Source organism: Phoxinus phoxinus, assembly GCF_949152265.1.
Source record: "Phoxinus phoxinus genome assembly, chromosome: 1".
Classification (NCBI taxonomy): Eukaryota; Metazoa; Chordata; class Actinopteri; order Cypriniformes; family Leuciscidae; genus Phoxinus; species Phoxinus phoxinus.
The window spans coordinates 21,223,142-21,246,530 of record NC_136876.1 but is presented as its reverse complement, the minus strand read 5'-3'; the positions used below and the strand labels follow the sequence as shown (position 1 = coordinate 21,246,530).

Genomic DNA, 23,389 nt, shown 5'->3' with positions numbered 1-23,389 from the left:
TCTGAAGTCTCCATGAGAGGCTGGATACTAACTGGAGCTGACAAACTCTATTTGAGTTATCTCGGGACAGGCGTCCCGAGATAACAACAAAAAAGGCAGATGGGAAATAATTAGCGTAGCTGCTGTTCTTAATATAAATGCATTTGATCTGATTTAACTGTAGTATAAAAGGTATGAGATGCATCATGTGAATGCTTGGCTAAAGAGATGCGTCTTTAATCTAGTTTTAAACTGGGAGAGCGAGTCTGAGCCTCGGACAGTATCAGGAAGGCTATTCCAGAGTTTAGGAGCTAGATGTGAAAACGCCCTCCCTCCTTTAGTGGACTTAGATATCCTAGGTACGACCAGAAGCCTCGAATTTAGCGATCTTAAAGAGCGCGATGGATTATATGGCGATAGAAGATCTCTTAAATACACAGGAGCTAAACCATTTAGAGCTTTATAGGTCAGTAACAATACTTTGTAATTGATACGGAACTTAATAGGTAACCAGTGTAGAGATGATAAAATTGGTGTTATATGATCATATTTTCTTGACCTAGTAAGAACTAGTAAGAACTCTAGCGGCTGCATTTTGGACTAACTGTCCAAAATGTTGGACTAACTGTCCAATATATACATATTGGACTAATATGTATATAATATATATATACATATTTTTTTCTATCATTCATTACAATGAAATATTGTATGTAGTTATTTTATTTATAGTTTGTATATAACATTTGATGCTAATATGGCAATAAATAAATTCATAAATAATTATTATTATTATTAGAAAGAAAAGCAATATCGAGTGGAAATAATGATTTGTGGTAATGCTTGATGTTAACTTGCATATAAGTTATATTGAACCTGGAATATAAATTGGAATTAGCTGTATTGACTCATCTATGAAACTGAACTATTCCTTGTGTTTATTCATTCTGAGCATATGCCCGTCATACAGACCCTGCACAGAGATACTCAGGGAGGGCAGAAAGGTGATGCGGGGCCATCACTGTTTAGTGAGAATAACAACTGTCATCACCTCTCTCACATGACCCACTTCTGTCACAAGATTATACTTTATATGTCCTCCTCTTAATCCAACAAGATGTTTTTAATATAAATATGATTCTGGAAAAGTTTTACATGGGGAGGGGTTGATTTGTAGAGAGGCGGAGCAGCAATATGTTGATCCTGATAAGCGTGCACACTTACACAAGTCTGTCTTGTGAGCTTGTGTGTCACATGGGTCAGTTCAGAGCCTCAGGCACTAGCTATCTCGCTCTGGGGGTCAGAGATATCTCCTCCACACAAGTTTTCAGAAAGACAGTTTTTTTTTTCGTCCATACACTCTTAACCATCCGGTGCTCTTCGCGTGCCGGTCAAAACTTACTGATTTGTTTATTATTTTTCAAATAATGTTCTATATTTTAGTTTGATAATGTTTTTTTGTTTTTTAAAATCCATTTATTCACTTTATTTTTACTTAATTCTACCAAACATTACTAAATTTCCAACTTAAACTCATAAATCTTAAATGCTTTAAAGCACAGACTTAAGTTTGGCAATTTGGCAATTTTTTTAACAGAAAGAATGAAAGAATTTTACGTTTATTGTTATGAAAAATGCAAAAAAATGTTATTTAAAATTTTTATATGAAATATATATTTTCAAAAACACGTTTTACTCTAAAACTGCAAGAAAATCAAAGCAATACATCTAAACAAGTTGTGTTCCAAATTTGAGCTTGATATCTAAAATAATTTAGCTTTCAGTAAGATTTTTGTTCGGCCGCAATACCAAAAGATTTCACTAGATGAAATTCGTCTCCTATTCATTTCCAATGCGGCCATTTTTGAGGAGTACAAGTGTGACTATTTTTTTCAGGACCATTTAACCTTTTCGAATCAGGTCCATGATTTATTTTGTGTGTTCACATTGCAAGTGCCAAAACCTTTACCAATATTTGTACCATTCAGATGAAGTAAAAAATTATTTAAAAAAAAATATATATAATAAAAAACATAAAACTTTTCAGTCAAAAATGACCGAATGGCACCAGAGGGTTAAAAATAAAGGTTCCAAAAAGTGGTTTTCACAACGATGCCATAGGAGAACTTTAAAGGGTCCCCAAAAGGACCTTTCAATAAAATGGTCTCAAAATAAACATTTTATTAATCTAAAGAACTTTTTCCACTATAAAAACCTTTTGTCCAGTGGAAAGTTTCAATGGATGTTAAAGGTGCTTCATGGAACCATATAGATTGCAATAAAGAACCTTTATTTTTAGGATAATGAAGTCAATGGGGTCCAATGTTGTTTGGATACAGTTTTGGACTGGAGGACAATTCAATTTTTTGAGTGAACTATCCCTATTCTATTTCCCCTGCCCTGAGTGTTCAATGCTCCTGAGATCACTGGTGTGTAAATGAACATAAACACTGTTGTCAAGTCAGATAAAACCTCCCTGGTGGCCCGCTGGTAGAACAAGACGATTCGAAGTTAATCCTTAGAGTATTAAGCCAATAAAAACACACACTCAGTCTGAAAAAGATGACCTGTGTTTGAGTGGCTAGACCCTCACGCTTCTGTGCGATCACAATCCATGTCCTTTTATTGGACATTGCTAGGAAACGGCATAAAAACAAAGACAAGAGACAGAGAGATAAAAAACTGGTGCGGAAACATTTCAGTGATTGCTGCTGTGATGTGAACGGGATAATATTTCTAGTCACATGAAGCCATTAAAAACATTTGTCGTGTAATGTCATATTGTCAAACATGTCTACACTGTGAGAAAAAAAATGTTGGTTTAACTTAAAAAAGCAAGTTACCTTGTTGCCTTAAAATGTTGAGTTCGTTGTAATTAAAAATTTGAGTTAATACAATGAAGAAGAATGGTTTAATAAACAGAAACTCAAAATAGTATGTTATCCTCACACATTATCACACACACACATAGTTATCGAAGTTGATTTGACAAAAGATAAAAAGTTGTGATAACAAATCATGAAAATATTTTTTTACAGTGATGTGTATCAAAATGTCTGAGCTTACAACATGCTATATTTACGTCTATGTTTATGCTACTCTGATTCTGCTCATCAGCTGATCAGCTATTATTGGTTTCTGTTATGTATACGGCCTACTTATTGTAACATGATCATGGGGTCATGACTACATTAAGGGGGTGCACGTACTCCCCAATATTTAGATTAGTGGTTGACTGATGGGTTCACATATTGATTCTTTGGCATGATTCTTGCATGCACTTCAAATGGAAATACTGCATGATTTAATCATTTTCGGTACAGAAAGAATTTGTACAATGGCAGTTTTAAGCTCGACTAATATGATTGTCATTAAGGGGCTATGACCAACCAATCAGAAATAAACATTTTTTTTCTTCTTCTCACTTTTAAATAGGTACGTTTTGATACTTATTATTTGTATTTTTATTAAGCAGCTGTTTCTTGAATTCACTGCTTTGTGATTTCAAAGATCCCTGCACTCAATCACTTTAACTCTCTTGCAACAGACAAACACAAAGTAACTTAAGCAATAGACATGTGGCACGCAGGTTCTTTAAGCATTAACTAACTAGAATCTATTATAGAATTTTTATTTTTGCTTTTATTCTGCTAATTCTATTAGGGACTCATTTCTATTCAATTATTAACTATATTTCAGACACTTTCCCAATAGTTCCATTGTCACTGTTAATAATTAGCTAAACTTGAAATTCAGATATTAACGACAAGTGAACTAAAATGATCTGGGGTGAATATTCTGCACTTCAGATCCTCGTGGAATTTAATGGTAATTTTAAAATGAGCAATTTGTTACCTATAGCTTGACAAAGGAATAATAAGTACTAGGCTATTTAATGAATAAATACTAATTGAACAGATCTAGTCACTTTCTTTGGCTATAATATCTGTCTAGTTAAAGGAAAGGGTAGCCTACTTGTCACTATTGGAATAATTACTTGGATTTAAAAAAAAATAAAAGAATGAATTAATACAGAACTAATATCATTTTAAAGAGTAAATGTTTGTTGCACGGCTTGCCATAATAGACGACTGTAATATCTGAGACGTGAGGGATTGCAGTGTAGCTTGACTGTTAGTGGTCCCTCACAGACTAATTACTAAGGTGTTTTTTCCACGGGGAGGAGCAACCATAGCAAAGTAGCGTACTAGACACACACTTGCACTAGGAAAGCGAAGGCACAGCACGCGCTCAGTGGAGAACGCTTTTCATTACATTTCAACAGAACGTTAACTTGCGTTCTCATTTATTTTATAGTCGCGTTTTGCATCTAATCTGCATTGCTCTCTTGGAGAAGTTCGTTCTCGAGCTGTTGTTGTGGTTTGGAGAGCATATTGTTGAGCTAAATGTAAACGCATAGTTGTTATGGAGAAATTCTGGAATGCAAAGACAAATAATGCATTAAATTGTGCGCTGTAATTCTAATGTTAACAGCACAGATATCGACTACAATGTCACAGGCTGAGGTTGACATGGCTGGTCTTGGCTTCCCGAAGTTGCCTGCAGGTTTGGACGCGGACTCGTTCTTCCCAGTTCGCCTGCCGCCGAGACGGAGGAGACACTCGGCAAACTCCAGGAGACATGCCTACAGGTTGAACAAACTCCACACCATGGACGTAGAGCCCCAGGAGAGACTCACGCCTTTGACAAAAACTCTTTCGTGGTCAGCCGACAACATTTTATCGGAAAGTACCAACGAGGAGAAAAAGATGGACTCTTCTCCTCCAGTGTCACCTGTCTCCAGCTCCCCACCTGAGACGCGAGACTCGGACCCGAGGCCGGCTGGTTCCTGGGCCACCGAGGAGCCCAGCGCACAGGAGGCTGACGCCAGCTCGGACACCGATGATGAAAGCACCCAGAAGAAGCTCGTTTTGTCAAGAGCCCAGTTTGAGAGTAAACGCCAGCAGGAGGAAAAGGATGAGGTCGAAACTAAAGCTGTGGCGACTTCACCTGATGGAAGGTTTCTGAAATTCAACATTGAGATCGGAAGGGGGTCTTTTAAGACAGTCTACAAAGGCTTGGATACGGAGACCACCGTGGAGGTTGCTTGGTGTGAACTGCAGGTATGGGGGTCAAATCTTCTATCGGTTGAGGTTCGCCTCACGCAACCCAAATTGTCTTATGGCGCCCCTAGCGAAGTTAACTTTTAAACATAACATTAAGGACATTTTTTTTATGTAATGTGATATAGATAAATAATGACAGTAGGCTACTTAGGTTTTATCGATATACTATCCGATGCATTTAGGAGACTCTAACTAACTTGTAAACTGTATTGGTTCCTAAAACTTTGTTTTAAACATATAAGTAAAAAATTGTAATTAATCTTAATTGTTTTATTAGCAATTACAGCATAGATGTGTAGCCTATTGGAGCCATCAGGACAGTCAGTGAAATTGGATCAGAGGACCAGAGCAAGACCAGAGCAAGTTCTGTATGTTCAGAATCTTTTGATGATTAGGAGGAAGGATGTAGGCCTATTTAAAAGAATGATAAGCATTGATAGCATTTAGATTGTCTTTGTGTCATACAATGACTTCACCCAGCTGATATGCTCACCCTATGATGAATGGATGAATGTATTTGTTATCTTTGCACCTCTGATAGTTGTCAGATTCCCTCTGCATCTGTTTCTTTGCTGGAAATGATACTGATGTCACATATTTGCAAGGCAGTTGATAGGTTTATCAACATGTGACATTTCAGTCTAATCAAGGCAGTGGTTTTCTAAAAATTAAGATGTCATTTTTCAAAAGATGACACATTGAAAATGCATGATCTCATCTACTCACATGGATAGTCAGTAGGTTGATTAATGTGAAAGGCTCAAGTCAGGAATGGCTAGCTCAAGGTTATGTCACTCATGTTGCATTTTTCAGTGGTAAATATAGATCGGTTAATCTATTTTTAATTTCACCCCAAGGTTTTTAAGTAAGTTTTTTCTAGTTGAATGTGTGTGTGTGTGTGTGTGTGTGTGTGTGTGTGTGTGTGTGTGTGTGTGTGTGTGTGTGTGTGTGTGTGTCAAACAGTTTATTATACGGATAGTCCAGACTCAAATAAGCTTAGCCTATTAGTTTATAATCAGCATTGCTTGATACAATGTAAATCATGTGGATCAAATCTGCTGATACTGTTATTTTTAACTTTGCAAATTAAATTAAAGGTTGTAGAGTGTCTGATATAGGCCTATCCTTAATCTTAATTATATATGTGTGTTCTGTAAGCTATGCTTTCACCTTGAATCCAAAATCTAGAATTCTTCTCCCAGGCTTCCTTATGGTGTAATATGCAAGATGTCATGACCACATGTGTGATATGATAGACGGGGTCATATTAGTCTAAGTAAAAACATTTCTGCAAAAACTTGCATTCTAAAATGTGCACACTACAGATGGAAATCTGATTCTAAGCTTTTCCAATCTTTTTGGCTAATTCAATAAATCACTATATGTGGTTCTCATTTGGTGGATTTCAGGTTTGGATGGGATGCCAAGAAAAATAGACAATGCTAAATGCAAATAATAATATGCAATTTAACATTATTTAGGATAGCGAATAAAAAAAAAATCAACTTTTTAAAGGGAGGAGAAAATGCGTCCCATATTGTTGGTGGTTGACGTCAAAGGTTGAATGTCCAAACTCTGTTTTTCAGGTATCACTTGGTAGAAGTTAACCAAATTAGCCAGATCCCAATGTGAACAGGCTGGGTAACATACTCTCATCTCATCCTCAAAAAATATGAACAAAGCTATGCCTCTGAAAGTAAACACGACCCAAAAGACATTATATACATATATATTTACCAGGCTTGTGCACAATTTAGAATTGAATTGAGAATGACTCAATTCTTGAATTTGAATTGAATTTGAATTGATGTCAAAAACAGGATCTAGACTTACAATTCGAATTTAAATTAAAGGAAGTAGAATTGCAATTCAATAAAAATTCCAAAAAATTCATATGCATAATTTAAGTGAGGTGTTTAACAATGAAGCTTTACAGTATATGTCAGATATGATTGCATTATACACTTGTGTATTTTTAGTTACTAATCAAATTCAAAAGGAAATTGCTTTGCATTGATAAATTAATCCAAATAAAATAATCCAAACCACATTTATAATGGGTAATTTATAACAGTAAGCAATTACATTTCCAAAGTAACCTTCCTAATATTGAATGTATGTGAGATTCGACACATTCTTTCTGTTGTGTGACTGTGTGGAATTTCTTTAAATTGCCATAAATTTAATTCCACTTCCTGTCATTCCAATTTCAATTCAACTTCCTGTGAGGCGGAGTCAATTCGATTCAAATTCCAATTCATGAATTGAATGGAGGCCAATTCTGAAATTCTGAATTTTGCATAAGCCTGATGCACACACGCACGCACGCACACACACACACACACACACACACACATACACACACACACACACACACACACACACACACACACACACACACACACACACACACACACACACACACACACACACACACACACACACACACACACACACACACACACACACACACACACACACACAAAAGTAGTCATGTCATTTACAAATTTCTACTCATTCTAAGTCAAATGATTTCTGTTTACCCCTTAACATTAAAATGTTATGGACATTTTTGTTTACTTCTGTAAAATAAACAATATTGGTACTTTGGGTCGTCACTTTATGTAAATTGTGGGTCCTGAAGCAAAACCACCACTGTACAAAGAGCTCAGCATAGACTATTAGACTTCAATTCATGTATTTCTTTCATTCAGGTGCACATTACTGTTGTCGTCATTCATTGCCAGTGGCACTTTTCTTGGACAAAGCAGATGATGATCTGTCCTGTGTTGACAGATCATCATCTGCTTTCTGATGAGTGTTTCTTTAGCTCATTTTTTTTTCTTGATTTATTCTTGCAAATATAGCAAAATACTGGATATGTATAAAAAGAAAAATCTGAAAATTAAGGCTTGTAATTTGAACGTAGCTTTAGAGGAGGCGTCTTTAAACAGCCAGATAAGTGGTTTTGTGACTTTCCAGACTACCAGCCCCTGGCCACTCATAGAGAACTTGCTTTCCCCACACAGTTTTATCCGAGAAAGTCATTCTTTGGTGACACTTTATCCTGCAGTTCATTCTTCTGCCTGCTCATCTCACTGCCTGTGGCGTGCTCATTGAGCTAATCTTCTTGAAAGAGTAGAACATTTATTTTACCCAGAATGCAGTGCTTAATTACCCTGGTAAATGGTCGTCTGGTGGAGGAGAGCTGCCATGGTGACGGTGGCTTGTTGTGACCGCTTGAGGATGGCTCCACGCTCCGTGAAAAAGAGACAAGATTTGCTTTGAGACTTAAGGCTGCTAATGGGATTGACTGAAGTCTCTCACTGAGACTCAGCGATCTCTCTTTCACGACGACTTACGCGGAGGGAGATCAAAGTTAAGAATGACTTAACCCAGAGCTTGGCTGCACTGCTGCTCATTCAGTGCATGTGTAGGAATGGCCCTTATATGTGTGTGTTTAAGACCCTGAACCTGTGACTTGTGTTGAATCGTTTTACGCTTTTTACATGTTGGTTGTGGGAGGTTTTTTTGTGTGTGTTTTTTTTTTTGTGAGATATTTACTGTGAGAAATTCTTTACAAACAGATTAGAATAGGATTGGAAAAGTTTCCTTTATATTCTATAATATTGAGAACTCAATATTTGCGCACTGTTTGAGACGTGGCTTTCGGATGTGTGCACTGTGCACGCGTCACACACACATCTTCTCACAGCGCGCGCCAGTTCTCTTTCACACCTTCTTGCGCTTGAATGTTTAAATAAATCAACATCATATATTTATACAATTATTTACATATTAAATGTTAATGTAAATATGCATAATTCATTTGTCTTTTGAACATATAGACTAAATTTTACATTCATGCCTATCTCTCCGCCTCATTTCTGCTGCTCACTGATTAGAGGCTGAGCGTGCTGTGGATGTGTCTCACACTTGTTGTCTAATTCATCGGTCCACGTGGCCCGGCTGTGGGGTTTGATATTGTATTTCCTGTTGAGGGGGGCGCAGGAGCGGAGATGCTAGGGACTCACATGTCTGTCAGGTGGTTGGGCTGGATTGCGGGGGAGGGTGGAAACAAGTATGTCAAAGTGTGTAACAGATGGTCTATCTATGGTGTGTTCATAGCTAGCTTAGGGTTAGCCAGTTGTGTGGGTAGGTTAATTTAATGAATTAAAAGTAAACCTGTGCAGAACTGAAAGCCGAGCTTGGTGTAAAATGTAGATGGATGAAGTATAATTTGTAACTGGACAAGAAGTCTGTAAAAATAGGCCACCATGTACTGTATATGTTAAGGAAGGAATTGTCCATATTGATTTTTCACTTATGTTTTACCCGTATTTTGAATTATGCGTTGTGGTCTTGATTTGTCCTTAAGGATTAATGGAAATGTAAAGTATTGTGAAAAATATTATTGTATTTTCCCCCCATTCATGTCTAAATTATTTTTGGGGATTTTTGTCTTGCCATTGTTTATTTTTCAATAGTACAGCACCAGTATATCTTATTTATGGCTAAGTACATACTATTTATTTGCACTTGTGTTATAAAAAGGGGCTGCAGGCTTGTGGCTTTTGAAGGTGGATTAACTCAGAAAAAATCGTTCCCTCACAAGCATTCATCATCTTTCTGAGCTGCAGGCTGCATAAGAGTTTGCCAACTCCCCAGCTTTGTATAATGTAATAACCAGCCTGAATGTCTCTTGAGTTTCTCTTTAAAATGAACTGCTTCACACGCATTCCCTAGTTTCAATGTTACCAATTTCCCTCTTTGTCGAGTCAATGCTTTGACCTTAATAACTGTGTGATTACAGATAGCAGTGCATGAAAGTCGTAATTCTGACGGCTTGAATACAACCCATTGTAGTTCAGCACAGCAGGTTGATTTTACCAGCTGATCCTGCTCATTTCACACCCTTTATCTCACTTATTCCAATGAAGTCAGACTCGAAAAGCATTCATAAAAGGATAAAGGGCAACAACAGCTGGTGAAAAGAAGATTTGTTGGCCAACACATCATTAGAGTGCCGAGGCCGTGCCTTGCTTCGCCACACATTCTGCTCTTTGAATGACATGTCACTCCTCCTTTTTTCGTCATTTCGTCAAAAACTTCTCGCACAAAGCCTGTGGCCTGAAGCTCTTTTGTGGCATCAGTTGCGCAGTGGTATATCATTTTTTTCCCCTCAGCCAATGAGACTTTATCTTGCTGCTTTTTTATTTATTTTCCTGTTTAACAATGAAACTAAGGTGTTGAGGTCCCCAGTTTTGTGGTTTTTAGTCCATGTCTGTTAACGTGTGAGAATCCTGCATGGTAATAGCATGTCATCACTTTCCATTTATTGACAGAAACCATATGTTTTCCGCTGATTTACCTTGTTTTGGATCTTATATTGCAAACTGACCTTTCAAGCCAAGACAAAATGGTAGGGCAAAATCTGCAACTATGGAAATATTGCCTTTTCCCAACAATAGTAGATGTAGTAGATGATAATTAGTTGTGTGAATCACACATCTAAAAATCTGTCTGTATGAATAGATGGTTCAGCAGTGCAACATTCCTGGTGTTGGTCACCCGCTGTTGTACGAGGCATAATATCTTGTGTGTCTGGAGCTCAGACCCAGAATGCTGTATTTCACATGAACGTATCAGCAGGTATTGAGGTGCTCAGTATTGAGGAGCTGAGTCGCAGCGATGAGATGAGTCCCAGCTTAGGACCCAAGCAATCCGATTGGTTCAAAGCACGTTTTATGGGTAATCGCTTTAGTGCCTGCTTACAAATCAGACAAAATCACTTTATTATATATGTCGTTTGAACTACGTTATAAAAACCATTAATGTCTTTTAACTTATATGTTTCATAACCGTAAGCTATAGGTTGTGAAATAAATGTTTCTCGTTCTTAGTGTTTTTATAGTTAGCTTATATAGTAGCATTACATTTAGTTTGTATCAAAATTAAACATCCAACAACTTGAGATTTGAAATATTAGTACAATTCAATTCAATTACTATACAATAGCTTTCTGTAAAGTTGTGTGTACATACTGTGAAAAGCGCTATACAAATAAATGCACTTGATGGCAGAAAACTTTACGAAACGTTTTTACAAGCTGTTTTTATCTTATCTACATTTACTTTTAGTCATTTAGCAGACGCCTTTATCCAAAGCGACTTACAAATGTGGAATACAGCAAGCGATTCATCATTAAGAGGCAAACAACGCAAGAAGTGCTCAAAATACAAAGTTTCAGACATAGCTTAGAGCATAAGCATAAGCTAGACAAGGGAGGCATTAAAGGAAAAGGAAAGGTTAAGTGCTCATAGAAGAGATGAGGGTGGGGAGATCATTCCACCAGCATGGAACCGTGAATGAAAATGTTCCGGAGAGTGATTTTGTGCCTCTCTGTGATGGTACCACGAGCCGTCGCTCATTTACGATCGTAGGCTTCTGGTAGGGATATCTTATCTTGTACACAGCAGCTGGATTTACTGTAGCTGTAGGCCTTCATAGCAGCGGGATTTAGCATTCTACATAAAGCTACCACATAAGGCTAAAACAGCTCATGTTAGCTACAACAAGTTATCGCGAGAAGTCGAGAACATCTTAAGACTCATCTCTTCACCAGTTCTGGGATGCCAACATTAACTTTCATATCAGATACTCCATATTCATGCTTATGGGGATCTTGGAGATTATATCGCACATGACCTTCAGTCGAGGTCAAATCATTTGTTTTAAAAATGTACTCAGTAAAGACGCATTGAATTGATAGAAAGTTACAGTAAAAACATTTAAAGTTTTACAAAAGATTTTTGTTTCAAATAAATGCTGTCATTGAACTTAATGTATTAATTTTATAAAAATGTATTAGTTTTATTATAATAAGAACCATCATTAATAATTGAGCACCAATAATAATTGATAATAACTGATTATTATTTTAAATTGTTATAATATTTCACAATGTTATTGTTTTGTTTTTATTGTAACAACATAACTATAAATGTATTATTTTAAACTTTTGGCCAATATAGTGTAGATTTTTTCTGTGTCTTGACCTTAGCTAACATGTGTACACATAATATCTCCAAATTGTATCTTTTGTGTTTGCAAACAGCACAGGGCTTTGAAAGTTGATGGTTACATGAAACCTTTCCACCTGTTTGTACTTTAAACAAGCCAAAGCTCTGCCCTGCCCTTGTAGCTTAATGTCAGCAAGACTGGGCAAACCAGACACCAAGCACAGAGAAATGCTGTTCTTGTCATGTTTTCCGTCTTTGTTCCATTTAATGATTAAACACGGCATTTAAGAGCATTTATGAAAGAGAGATGCGAGGTTATGGGCAGCACCTCTATAGCCTTAAGTATTATTGAGACAGACACAGTAGTAGTGTTTGTGAGCTAGTAGTGTAGCCTACACTTCTTTTTTTTTTTATTTTTTTTTATAAAAGTAGTGTAAGATTTCTGCATCTCATTTGCTGTCATTTATTTATTTGTATACATATATAAAAATTGTCTTCACACTTTAATCAAATATTATGTTAAATATTTTATTCATGTATGCTTTTTGTGAGCTTTGTGCTTTTTTATGCTTTTTTTTTTTTTGCATAAATTTTGCCAAATAATTTTGTCAGATAAATACCTTAACTAAGTTTAGTGTTTTGTTCTTCCCTCATATTTAAAACTTTAAAAATATAAATAATTTTCCTTATATTTTGATGGATTAATCGAACTTGTAGGGTCATTAAAACAAAACAAATATCCCCTCCGGACATCATATTCATATATATATATATATATATATATATACATATATATATATATATATATATATATATATATATATATATATATATATATATATATATATATATATATATTATTATTTTTTATTTATTTTTTTTTTCATTATTTTTTTTCACTCTTTCACACACTCACACTCAATATTCCCTAATAACCCATTTACTATCAGACTATCTATTCATTGTCAAAGATGTCAGTATGATTTTGAGAGGATAAAAATGGAGAGATTGAAACTTTAATTAGCCAAGTGGAATCGGTTAATTTCAAAATGTCCAAATATGCTATAGAACTGGGTCTATTACTGTTATATTGATATCAGAATTCTCCCCGAAATAACACATAGAAATAAAATAGCTGTGGTTGGTCACTTTCAATCAGATTGTGCCTTTCTGTTAAATTGGGCTGTTTATGACAAAACATAAGGTGTTGTATGAACAATGGCTTTATGTCTTAAGTCAAAAGTACACAAAATTAGATTAGGACTTCACCACTGTAAATCACGAGACGAGTCTTGGCTGAACCAGACGGAAGAAGTTTTATTGGCTTTTTGCATTTGGCCTCTAGACTGTGTTATTCTTTTATTTATATAAATGTCTTTTCTTCCCCTCTAAAAATGTGTTACAATTTACAGTTTCCTCTGACATGGACATTTCCCAGATATCACGTGTCAGTGAGGAGCCAGTGGGATTAGCAACAGGTGAATGTAGGATATTCATAGACTCTCTATTGATACTATCTCATCACATGCAGATCTGTTGCTGTTGGAAGTGGGCCAGGGCTGGATCGTGTCTGTCTGTACTACTGCAGTACCTGTGGTATTATATTCTTTTCTGCCTATTTCCTTGTGCCTCTTCGAGTCCAGCTCATAGAATTTCTTCTTATCTTCTTGAAGATGTTGTGATGTGTTGCTTCCATATACACGCTGTATGCAAAGTGAAGTCTCATCTGGCCACGCGTCATACTACAGATATGTTAGTCTGTATGAATGAGATAACACAAGCAAAATAGGCAATGTATACCATTATCGTTGTTGCTTAATCACTAATATAACACTCCCTTCCTCAACACTGACAAAAAGACACTCATGACATTGAAACTCTTTGTGTATTTTTTGTACACAGTGTCTGAAACACAGTGTCACTTCATGTTTTCATGTAGTGACTTAAAAGCATGTGACAACTGTGTATCTTTTGAGATTACGTTCAGATCTGGTGTTGTCATCCTCGTTTACAGTAACTAGAGGATTTTAGTACAGAGTGTTGCAAATTCACATGAGTTAGAGTCAGTGGAACAAGGCTGTTTTATATCTGGATCTCTAGTATTGCCTTCACACAGTGTGCATTATAATATGGAAATTAATTAATCATTATTTGTGTCACGTTTAGTTGACGCAGATAATGAAAAATAAAGGATCTAATTGCTGCAGGAAGAAATACTCCGGTAACTTAAAACACTTGATACATAAACAGAACAACCTCCATATAATGATGAGAACGGACAACCAAGAACACAGTAGAAACATAGTACACTCATAGGCAAAAAACCATTGGTTGGAACATTATTTATTTTCGTTTTGAGTGGTTGGTGAAACCAATTGTTTTTGTGTGCAGATCTCAGAGCCTAGGCTGCCTACAGAGACGCGTTTTTTTGGGCGGCTGCCTATGGGGCGGGCAACTAGCGGATCGTTAGGAAAGATTAGATGAATGTGATAATTTATGTTTGGGCCTTTTTTGGGCCTGAAATCTCTGATACAACCTTTAAGACCATTAAAAGACCATACTAAATATTTTGCCATTTTTGCCTTGGCCCATTTTTTTTTCTTTGCCCAGGAGTGTATACACTAAACAAAAGAAGGAAACAAGATAACGAACAACTCAACTACAAACAGGTGTGTAACTCAAATCAAGTAACCAAGGGTTAGGACAGGGTCCGTCTACCTTCGGATAATTAGTTTTCTCGTTTTTAGTCTTCAAAACGGAAAAATTAAGAAACTGTTCATTCACATATTCAACCCTTCTCATGAACATAATACACTAATCTCATGTTGGGTAAAATCCTAAAATGAATAAACAGCTTGAATTTTCGATCACTACATGGCCTGGAATGAAACGCCCCATTCCACTGAATAGTCAACCAAACATCAAATATCAAACTGTGCAATCATCAGTTGTTCCTCAGTTTCGCGCAACAGAATAATAGTCATCCGCTGCTATAGTTGTATTGATTCTTAAAGGATTAGTTCACCCAAAAATATAAATTCTGTCATTAATTACAGAAAGCAGATTTCAAAAATATCTTCATTTGTGTTTCGAGGATGAACGAAATGAACGGTTTGGAATGACATGAGGGCGAGTAATTGATGACATAATCATTTTTTTGTTTATTTCGGAAATATGAATGTAGTGTACCTCACATCTGCTCCCTTTGGTGATATTTAATAATCCAAGTATCATTTAATTTGGTCATTCAAATATATATATACTGTGTGTGTGTGTGTGTGTGTGTGTGTGTGTGTGTGTGTGTGTGTGTGTGTGTGTGTGTGTGTGTGTGTGTGTGTGTGTGTGTGTGTGTGTGTGTGTGTGTGTGTGTGTGTGTGTGTGTGTGTGTGTGTGTGTGTGTGTGTGTGTGTGTGTGTGTGTGTGTGTGTGTGTGTATATATATATATATACAAGCCACAATTGTATTTGTATTGTATTTTTTGTTTCAGTCAGATTGGATTAGATCGTATAAGAACAAGTTTTAAAAAATATTAGATTATACGTTTTACGTCATTCGCACTGCAATTACAGCATGCAATAATTCAGCTGTGGAAACTTGTCTTTAGATGCATGCATACAATTTACACACGCCCCCACACATTCAAACACACGCATCCTCCCTGCAGTAATGTTTGTTCTCTTGTGCGCACACCCTACACTCCTCTGTACAGTTCACACATTCATGCTGTCTTTTGTAGAGCATTGGCTGCTCGCTGTTTTGTTTCTGTATAATGAAACAGCAGCTGTCTTCAATGGAGGGTGAGAGTTCACATTTAAATCTATTACCCAATTAGAACACATGACCACACTGGATTCAAACACAGATTAAATCTCAGCTGTACTTAGTTTAGCTGATATATTGTTTAGTCAGTGGCTAAACAAGCATGGAGGATGACAAGTTTATAGGTTGGTTGGGTTATTACTCTTACCAAAGCTTTAGATTTATGGTTTAGCACTGTTAAAAGAGATAGTTCACCCAAAAATCATGTTGTTTCCAAACCAGGGGTGCGTTTCCCAAAAGCATTGTTAGCCAACTATATTCGCAAGTTCCGTTGTTATCAGCATAGTTCAACGAGTTCAACAGGGGTTCAGCGAAAAGAGGAGGCGTGTTCTGGCGCAAACGTTCCCTGGTGCTAGGGTTAGGGTTAGGGTTGGCAATATAGTAGACCTACATGACCTACTATAGTATATTTCTCCAAATGTGTATCATGCATCCAGAGCACACTGTGTAGAATATTATACCTCACAATGCAACTGACTTGATTTTTCCTTTTCAATCTGATGATGAGTCAAGGTTAATTCGTTCTTATTCATTCAGGTAAAGAGCAGTGTACTAATACGCAGTATACGTTCCGTTGGGAGATCTTTTCCGGAGGATAATCACTTCGTAATTTCACAGCATTGATATTATCAGAGGTGATATGACAAACACATGAATCCCAAACAGATGGTTGTGAGTGATGCAATTAATCTTGAATTAAGCATTCATATTATTCTTTTAATCCCAGGTGAAATATCAATAGCTAAATGTGCTTCTAATTGATTTTTGAAATGAACTTATGCTCCGTTCAAGTCCTGGATCATTTATGAGCTTATAATTACCATGGGATGTGCGTTCAAGTGATTTTAAAAGATAAAAGAATGCATTGGAATGGCCAGTTTGATATTTCTTTCTCTCTTTTTAAAGCACTGCTGTAGATTTTGGTCATACAAGCCTGTTGCTTCATTAACCAGCTAGATGTTTAGTACTGTATTCTTTGGCGAGTTGTACTGCTATTCCACAACAACGTTCAACATACAATTGCTTAATAACTTATGATCAGTGCCATTTTGTTCCTGCCATAATTCTTTAGTCGACATGGAAAGTCCAACTCAGAAGATTTCTCATAATTACGATAGCTTCAACATGACTTGAAAACAATAATTTGTAAGAGGTCGTTTTTGACCGCTGGGTGCGTCAGCACTCTCTAGTAAAAAGTGCTTTGATTTATTGCATTAGTGGCAGTTCAAACTCCGATAAACCTGATGTTTGTGTTCCTTCATGTGAAGGAAAAATCATTATCTCTTATTATTGGCATTGCATTTAAGTCTGTATTCAATGTCATTTTGTTTTTATAAACCATGGCATTGACATGTATTTCTGTATTCCAGTCATGGTGACCATGTATCCTGAGTTGAGCTGATGTGTGTAAGCTCATACTTCATGAACACAATGTTTTATTTCTAGAAACTTTTGAAGCTTTATAATATCCAGAATAGGATGCAGATGAATATGGATGGACAATATGCCATTATATTGATGATTTAAATTAGGCTTAATAACAGAGATTAAAGCTACACTGTGTAGGAATTACTCCCATCTAGCGGTGAAATTGTATATGACTACCAACTTAATATTACTTTCTAGCCCCTCCCATTCCGAGGGCGTTTTAACTCCTACGGTGGCCGTATTGTTTCAAATCTGCCGGCAGTCGCGGGTAATCTCCCCCTTGCATTCGTCACGGTGCCAGTGTGTAAAAACGCGAAAGGCGAAGCTTGAATTACCAGGTATGTCCCTCTTTGGCTAATGTATTTTCAAGATGGATGCGCAACATGGCTTCCACCATTCGAGCAGCTCAGCCGTATGTATAATAAATGGCAGATTCTACGCTTACGAGAATAATTGATTAGTTGATCGAAGTAATTATACATTAATGAGCACATATAATTTTGAAAGAACAAAGTGTTTTTTGCTAAGAATCAACTTAAAAAAATTCACAGTGTAGCTTTAACAAGCTTTTAATCAATTGAATTTAGAGAAAGTTGTAAATTATTGTTTCTAACAAAATTATGACTGTTTTGGTGGAAAAATATGAAAAGCTACGCATGTGTACAGTATAGTTTTAAAAAGATAAGTGTCAAGAATATTTGGCCTTGTTCTTGAATTTGACTATCATTTACTTGAGCTCTTCAGTATACAGAACTGTGCATGACAGTTTTAAAGAAGCATTCAATGTTATCTAGCACTTACAGAACATACAGGATTATTTTAAGACATAGAAGCATTCAGGATAGTAGCTAATCCACATTGATTTCCCATACAGTGTTTTTCCCTGGATAGTCAACTACACTGACATAATGGATTGAATTGCTGTGTAAGATGTATTGCACACACACGCCCTGTGCATATTACAACTGTGAGTCATGGTTCCTTCTCTATGAATGGATAATGCGATTGATTGATTTATAACTGAGCGAGAGTAATTTAGTGGATTTATATACAGTAATTACCTGATTTTGCATCTGTGGGCCGTGCATATGGCACTTGTTCAAACTCTATTAAGTAACACGTGGGGATGAGAGAAAGTCTCAGGGTCTGTAAGCATATATTAAATATATTAAATAAAATAATATATTTGTCCAAAAATAAAACTATGACTTTTATGTAGTAATTGTTTGTATTACTATTTTTGTATATTATATTATATTATATTATATTATATTATATTATATTATATTATATTATATTATATTATATTATTTTATATTATATTATTTAGGTGGTTGCTTAGAAATTATTTGTGCACATGACATGCTGTGAAATTATTTGACCGCTAATTAATTTTATTTAATTTTTTTAGCCAGTGGTGATATCAGCAGTGCCTTCCAAAAGTGTGTAAACGTTTCAAAGTGGCCATTTGGAAAATATCGACAGAAATCTCTCCCCATTTCTTGACATAAATAGATTGAAGTAACTAATGATTTTCTTTTACAGTCAGACTGTGATGCCTGATTAATCATGTGTGATACTGGATACTGATGTACACAAAACACACATACCAGCTAATACCAGCAAACCATGTTTTATTTATTTTTCTCTTTTGGGTTTTCAAAACCATCACAAAATAATAAGATTTCTTTTTTTTTTTGGAGAGTAGTTATTTCAGAATTACTTACAGTACATGGCACCTAATGTAAACAGTGGTTGGTCATTTTATGTCTGTCAAACATAATTTCCATCTTATATTCATATTTGGTGGCTCCCAGCTTCTGTTCTCAGGCCAGAATAAAAAAGACTTTAGGTTAAAAACATACATTTACCAATACTGTTTGGGATTAAACATACCACACCGGCTCAGTTGGATATATTAACTTAAAACCAGCAAACATTTTAATTTTTACTGCTGAAAAATAATAATAAAAGAACCATCACTCAATGCTTTTTATTATTATTATTTTGTTGTTGTTGTTGTTGTGTTGTTGCTGGCTCTGACTAGCTGTTATCCGGGAGGATGTGGTAATCTAGTCCAAGTGCTGTCAGAGGCTCCTGGGAAATCTTATCATAGGGAACATCTACGCGCTGGATCTCCAGTTCCCTTTATAGATATGAGAGCTTTATGAGCGAGATGCTGCTTTAATGAGACATTCCACTCAGCCACCAGACAGCCTCCCTCCCCTCGGGCAGGACGTACACACTCGACTAGTAAAGAGGAATGAGTTACACCAACGCCTCAGGAACAGCTAACTTACTATCATTTAGAAGCGCAAACTTGTGGAAGAAAAGAGAGCAGATCGTAGAGAAACTTGTTATCAGCTCCTGTCAAGCGAATAAAAGATAAAAAAAATAAAATGTTCTCAAGATTTTTATGTTAGGTATTTATTTAATTAGTATATTCGTACTGATTCTTCTCATATTCTTCTCTAATTCTTCTCATATTTTGATTAATATTCATCTTTTATACACTATAAATAATATGTTCATATTATTGACATTTTATTTTTTCAAAATGTTTTAAGTGGTCTAAAAAGTTTAATACATTTTTCGAATAGAATAGGCATTGATTATTTAATTAATTAATTAATTTGTTAATTCATTCATTTATTATTACTCAGTAATTACAAATTCAACTCAATTTCTTATTTAGATAGTTACTTAGTTAGATAGACATGGCCTTTTTATTTTATTTTTTACTTAAGTTTCAGAGTTTTAACTCAATTTTAGTTTTACTTCAAGGCTGCAGTTACAGGCCCACTGAAGTGCCTTGAAACGCTCAGCATTATTCAATGTGTTGTTGACATAATTTCTACTGAAACAGGAAGACGGGGCAGGGCGTATCGAACAGCCTCCTCCCCTTTAAAAAAAAATAGTCGATAGCTTTCCATTTATATCACAGGCTCGGCCAGAGGCGTTGAGTTCGGCAAAGCTGCATTTGACAGCTTATGAGAATTAATATGAACCTTTTAGAATTAATATGAAAATGATAATATAGTAAAACGATGAACATAATCATGCTGTGAATGCATAGTTTGAAAAGTGTGTAATTTATGTTGGTGCATGGCATCTCTTCTACTCGTCAGTGCTGATTCTAATGTCAAGTCTGTCTAACCTTTTCTCCTCCTAATCTCCTCCATATCGCTTTAAAATACAGCATTCTCTGCAGAATTCAAATGGGTCTGATATGTTTTGTGGTGTGCTGCGATTTACGCATTGAATCCGCTCTGTGGGATCGTGTGTCTGGACCAGAGCAGAATGTGTGTGCGCTGCGGCGGTTTGCGTGGCACTAATGCAAAACCAGACTTCATTTGCCCCAATAGAAAGTATATTTACACTGTCTGAATCATTCCCTATCCCCTGTGTAGTGCATTATGTGCCATTCACTATATAGAAAATAGTAATTGTGTTAACAAGTGAGGGATTTCAGCCGCAGCTTCAGCGTCTAGTGTAGGGGATTGGATGCTTCATATTCTAGAGAGCATTTGATTGGACAGAAAATCTGTTGAGAAGCTAAAGTGCGAAGTGATGTCATCAAAATCATTGATCAATATTGGTGGAAGTGAGAGACTGTAAATTTTGAATGCTCATTTCTTCTAAATGTGAATTTTGTCATTGTTTTGGAGCACAATTACTTATAGATTATAAGTAATTGTGTAAGCATACTAACATTTACACGAACTAATAGATAACCTTAAGGCTAACATTCACACTAAAAGCCCAAAAAACTAAAATTTTGATTTCATGGGGACTTTAAAGGATTAGTTCACTTTCAAAAAAAATATCGTTTCGCTAGATAAGACCCTTATTTCTCGACTGGGATCGTGTAGAGACTTTGAAGCTGCATTAAGACGGACATTTGAACGTTCTTTTGAACATTGGGATAGATGGTTGCCATTGAAGACCATTCTGTGTAGAAAAATCCTGAAATGTTTTCCTCAAAAACCTAAATTTCTTTTCAACTGAAGAAAGAAAGACATGGACATCTTGGATGACATCGGGGTGAGTAAATTATAAGCAAAAAAAAAATTTAAAGTTAACTAATCCTTTAAAGTTAAATAAAATTTTAGTGGGTGTTTATGTATATCTTCTCATGCATTGTGCAGCCCTACTTTAGTAATATACTGACCAATTAATGATATCAGATACATGCGTCAGACTTTTTCCTAGTTTAATAATGACAAATCGGTGATATGGGTCTGGTTCTGTTCAGACAAACACACCAGCCTTGTGGAAATGAGCAGATATTTCCACACCTCATTTCCACCTTGTCAATTTTAATTGTGCAGTCTGTTTTGTATTACAGCAAGAGGCTGTTCGTGGAGTTTGGGTGATCCATAAATCTTAGCCTTTCATAATTCGGAGAGAGATAGAGAGGAAGCTTCCAGTGAGGCATTGGGGCTGCTATAGTTCCAGATTGATTCGTCTCTTACGCAATGGAGAAATCATCCATCGTCCCAATTCCTCCTGCTTGACAGAAGGTTTAGTTCACCCAAATGATCATTTTGTCATAATTTACACGTCATTATGTCATCATTATCATATAATTCTGCTTATTTAGGCAGTTGTGATGTGTGTAATTCTCCTTTTGGACGTCTGGATTATATCTCAGGTGATCCATCTGGCCTCGCTTGAATCTACTGACTCCAACCATGTGGATCAGAGCCTGGAAATATATGGATTACCATGGGTATCTTTGGAAGTACTTGGCTTTGTACATTGAGATCAGCCGCATCATCTCAGATACCAGAGAGGAACCTGAGAAGTTTCCAGTAGCCTGTTGTGTCCTTAGACGAACTTGTGATGTTGTCACCAACATTGGCAGCTACCGTGCTTCAGTTCACACACTGAAAGGGATAGTCCTTGTTTGTTGTGTGGACTACAAAAGCAGATTTAATGAAAAATGTGTCAGTGAGAAATATATTTAAAAAAATTAAAGTCAAAAAGACAGGGCTGGAATGACACAAGTGAGTAAATGATGACAGAATATTAATTACGGCTTGGATGCGGAAAAACATGTTCTCCTAGATATAGTTTATCTAATGTACTGTACATCTCATGGCATCAACCATTATTCAGTTCATCATTATAGATGTTATCTTCATATTCTAGCCTTCAGTCATTGTAAAACGCAGAGAGGCAAGCGAATGGCATAAACACCCTAACACGGGTTAGGTAAGAGTGACATGCAGAGCCAAATATTCATTGCTCTCTAGTGTAGGCTAAGAATACACTGCCCATAGCAGATGTGGAGTCTGATGGCCCATGTAATACGAGTACTTGCATGGACATGGTAACTGTTGCTTGGTACACATGTACAAGGGCAGATGATTGCTCCATGTTAACAAGAGTATGGACTGAAATGCTTTGGATTTCTGTTTAAGGGATTTAGTAGACGTTCTTATCCAGAAGAACTTACAAACGTGCATTAGCTTCACTTCTCATATGAGACCGTTGTGCAAACATGCAATGCAGTTTAGAACATTATCTGCTAAGAAAAAAAAGATTTACCAGTAAAACAAGTGGTAAAATTGTGGTAAAACACTGGACTTGCACATTTACTTGGATTTCAGAAATAGCCCCAGCTATATCAAATATTACTGCTACTTTCTTCTGATGGATCATTTTATTTTACTTTCAATATTTGATTAATATCTTATACTAGTTATATTAACATTTAAAATTGAATTCACCGACTTTTGATAGCAGACATATCCTGGTAAATCTAACCATAGTATGATACTTGGTTGAGATCTCTTTTTAAACTCAAATGTTTGTCTATTTTGCCCTTGAAGTCTTATAATATCATTGAGTAAACGCTGCAGTGACCGAGACTAATTCTGTCATATTCAAATTCTTGCAATTATAATTTTATCTGAGATTCCTGGCATGATCCCCTTTGAAACATTTGGAACATTCACAACAGTTTTAAATTTCAAGTTTCTAATCAATAGTACACTACTGGTCAAAAG

The 23,389-nt window shown here is 36.0% G+C and overlaps 1 protein-coding gene across 3 annotated transcripts in view; it reads left to right on the top strand.

Moving 5' to 3' along the window:
- The first annotated feature begins 4,188 nt into the window (after positions 1-4,188).
- The window catches only part of wnk4b (WNK lysine deficient protein kinase 4b), a 56,588-nt gene continuing 37,387 nt past the window's right edge, over positions 4,189-23,389 (top strand). Inside the window, exon 1 of one of the 3 annotated variants that reach the window (XM_079630102.1) lies at positions 4,189-5,102. In XM_079630102.1, coding sequence (XP_079486228.1) covers positions 4,464-5,102 — 639 coding nt within the window. In that variant the 5' untranslated portion in view covers positions 4,189-4,463. Of the gene's footprint in view, positions 5,103-13,674; positions 13,724-23,389 lie in introns of those variants that run through there. The other 2 variants (XM_079630101.1, XM_079630103.1) reach the window with 2 other exon arrangements.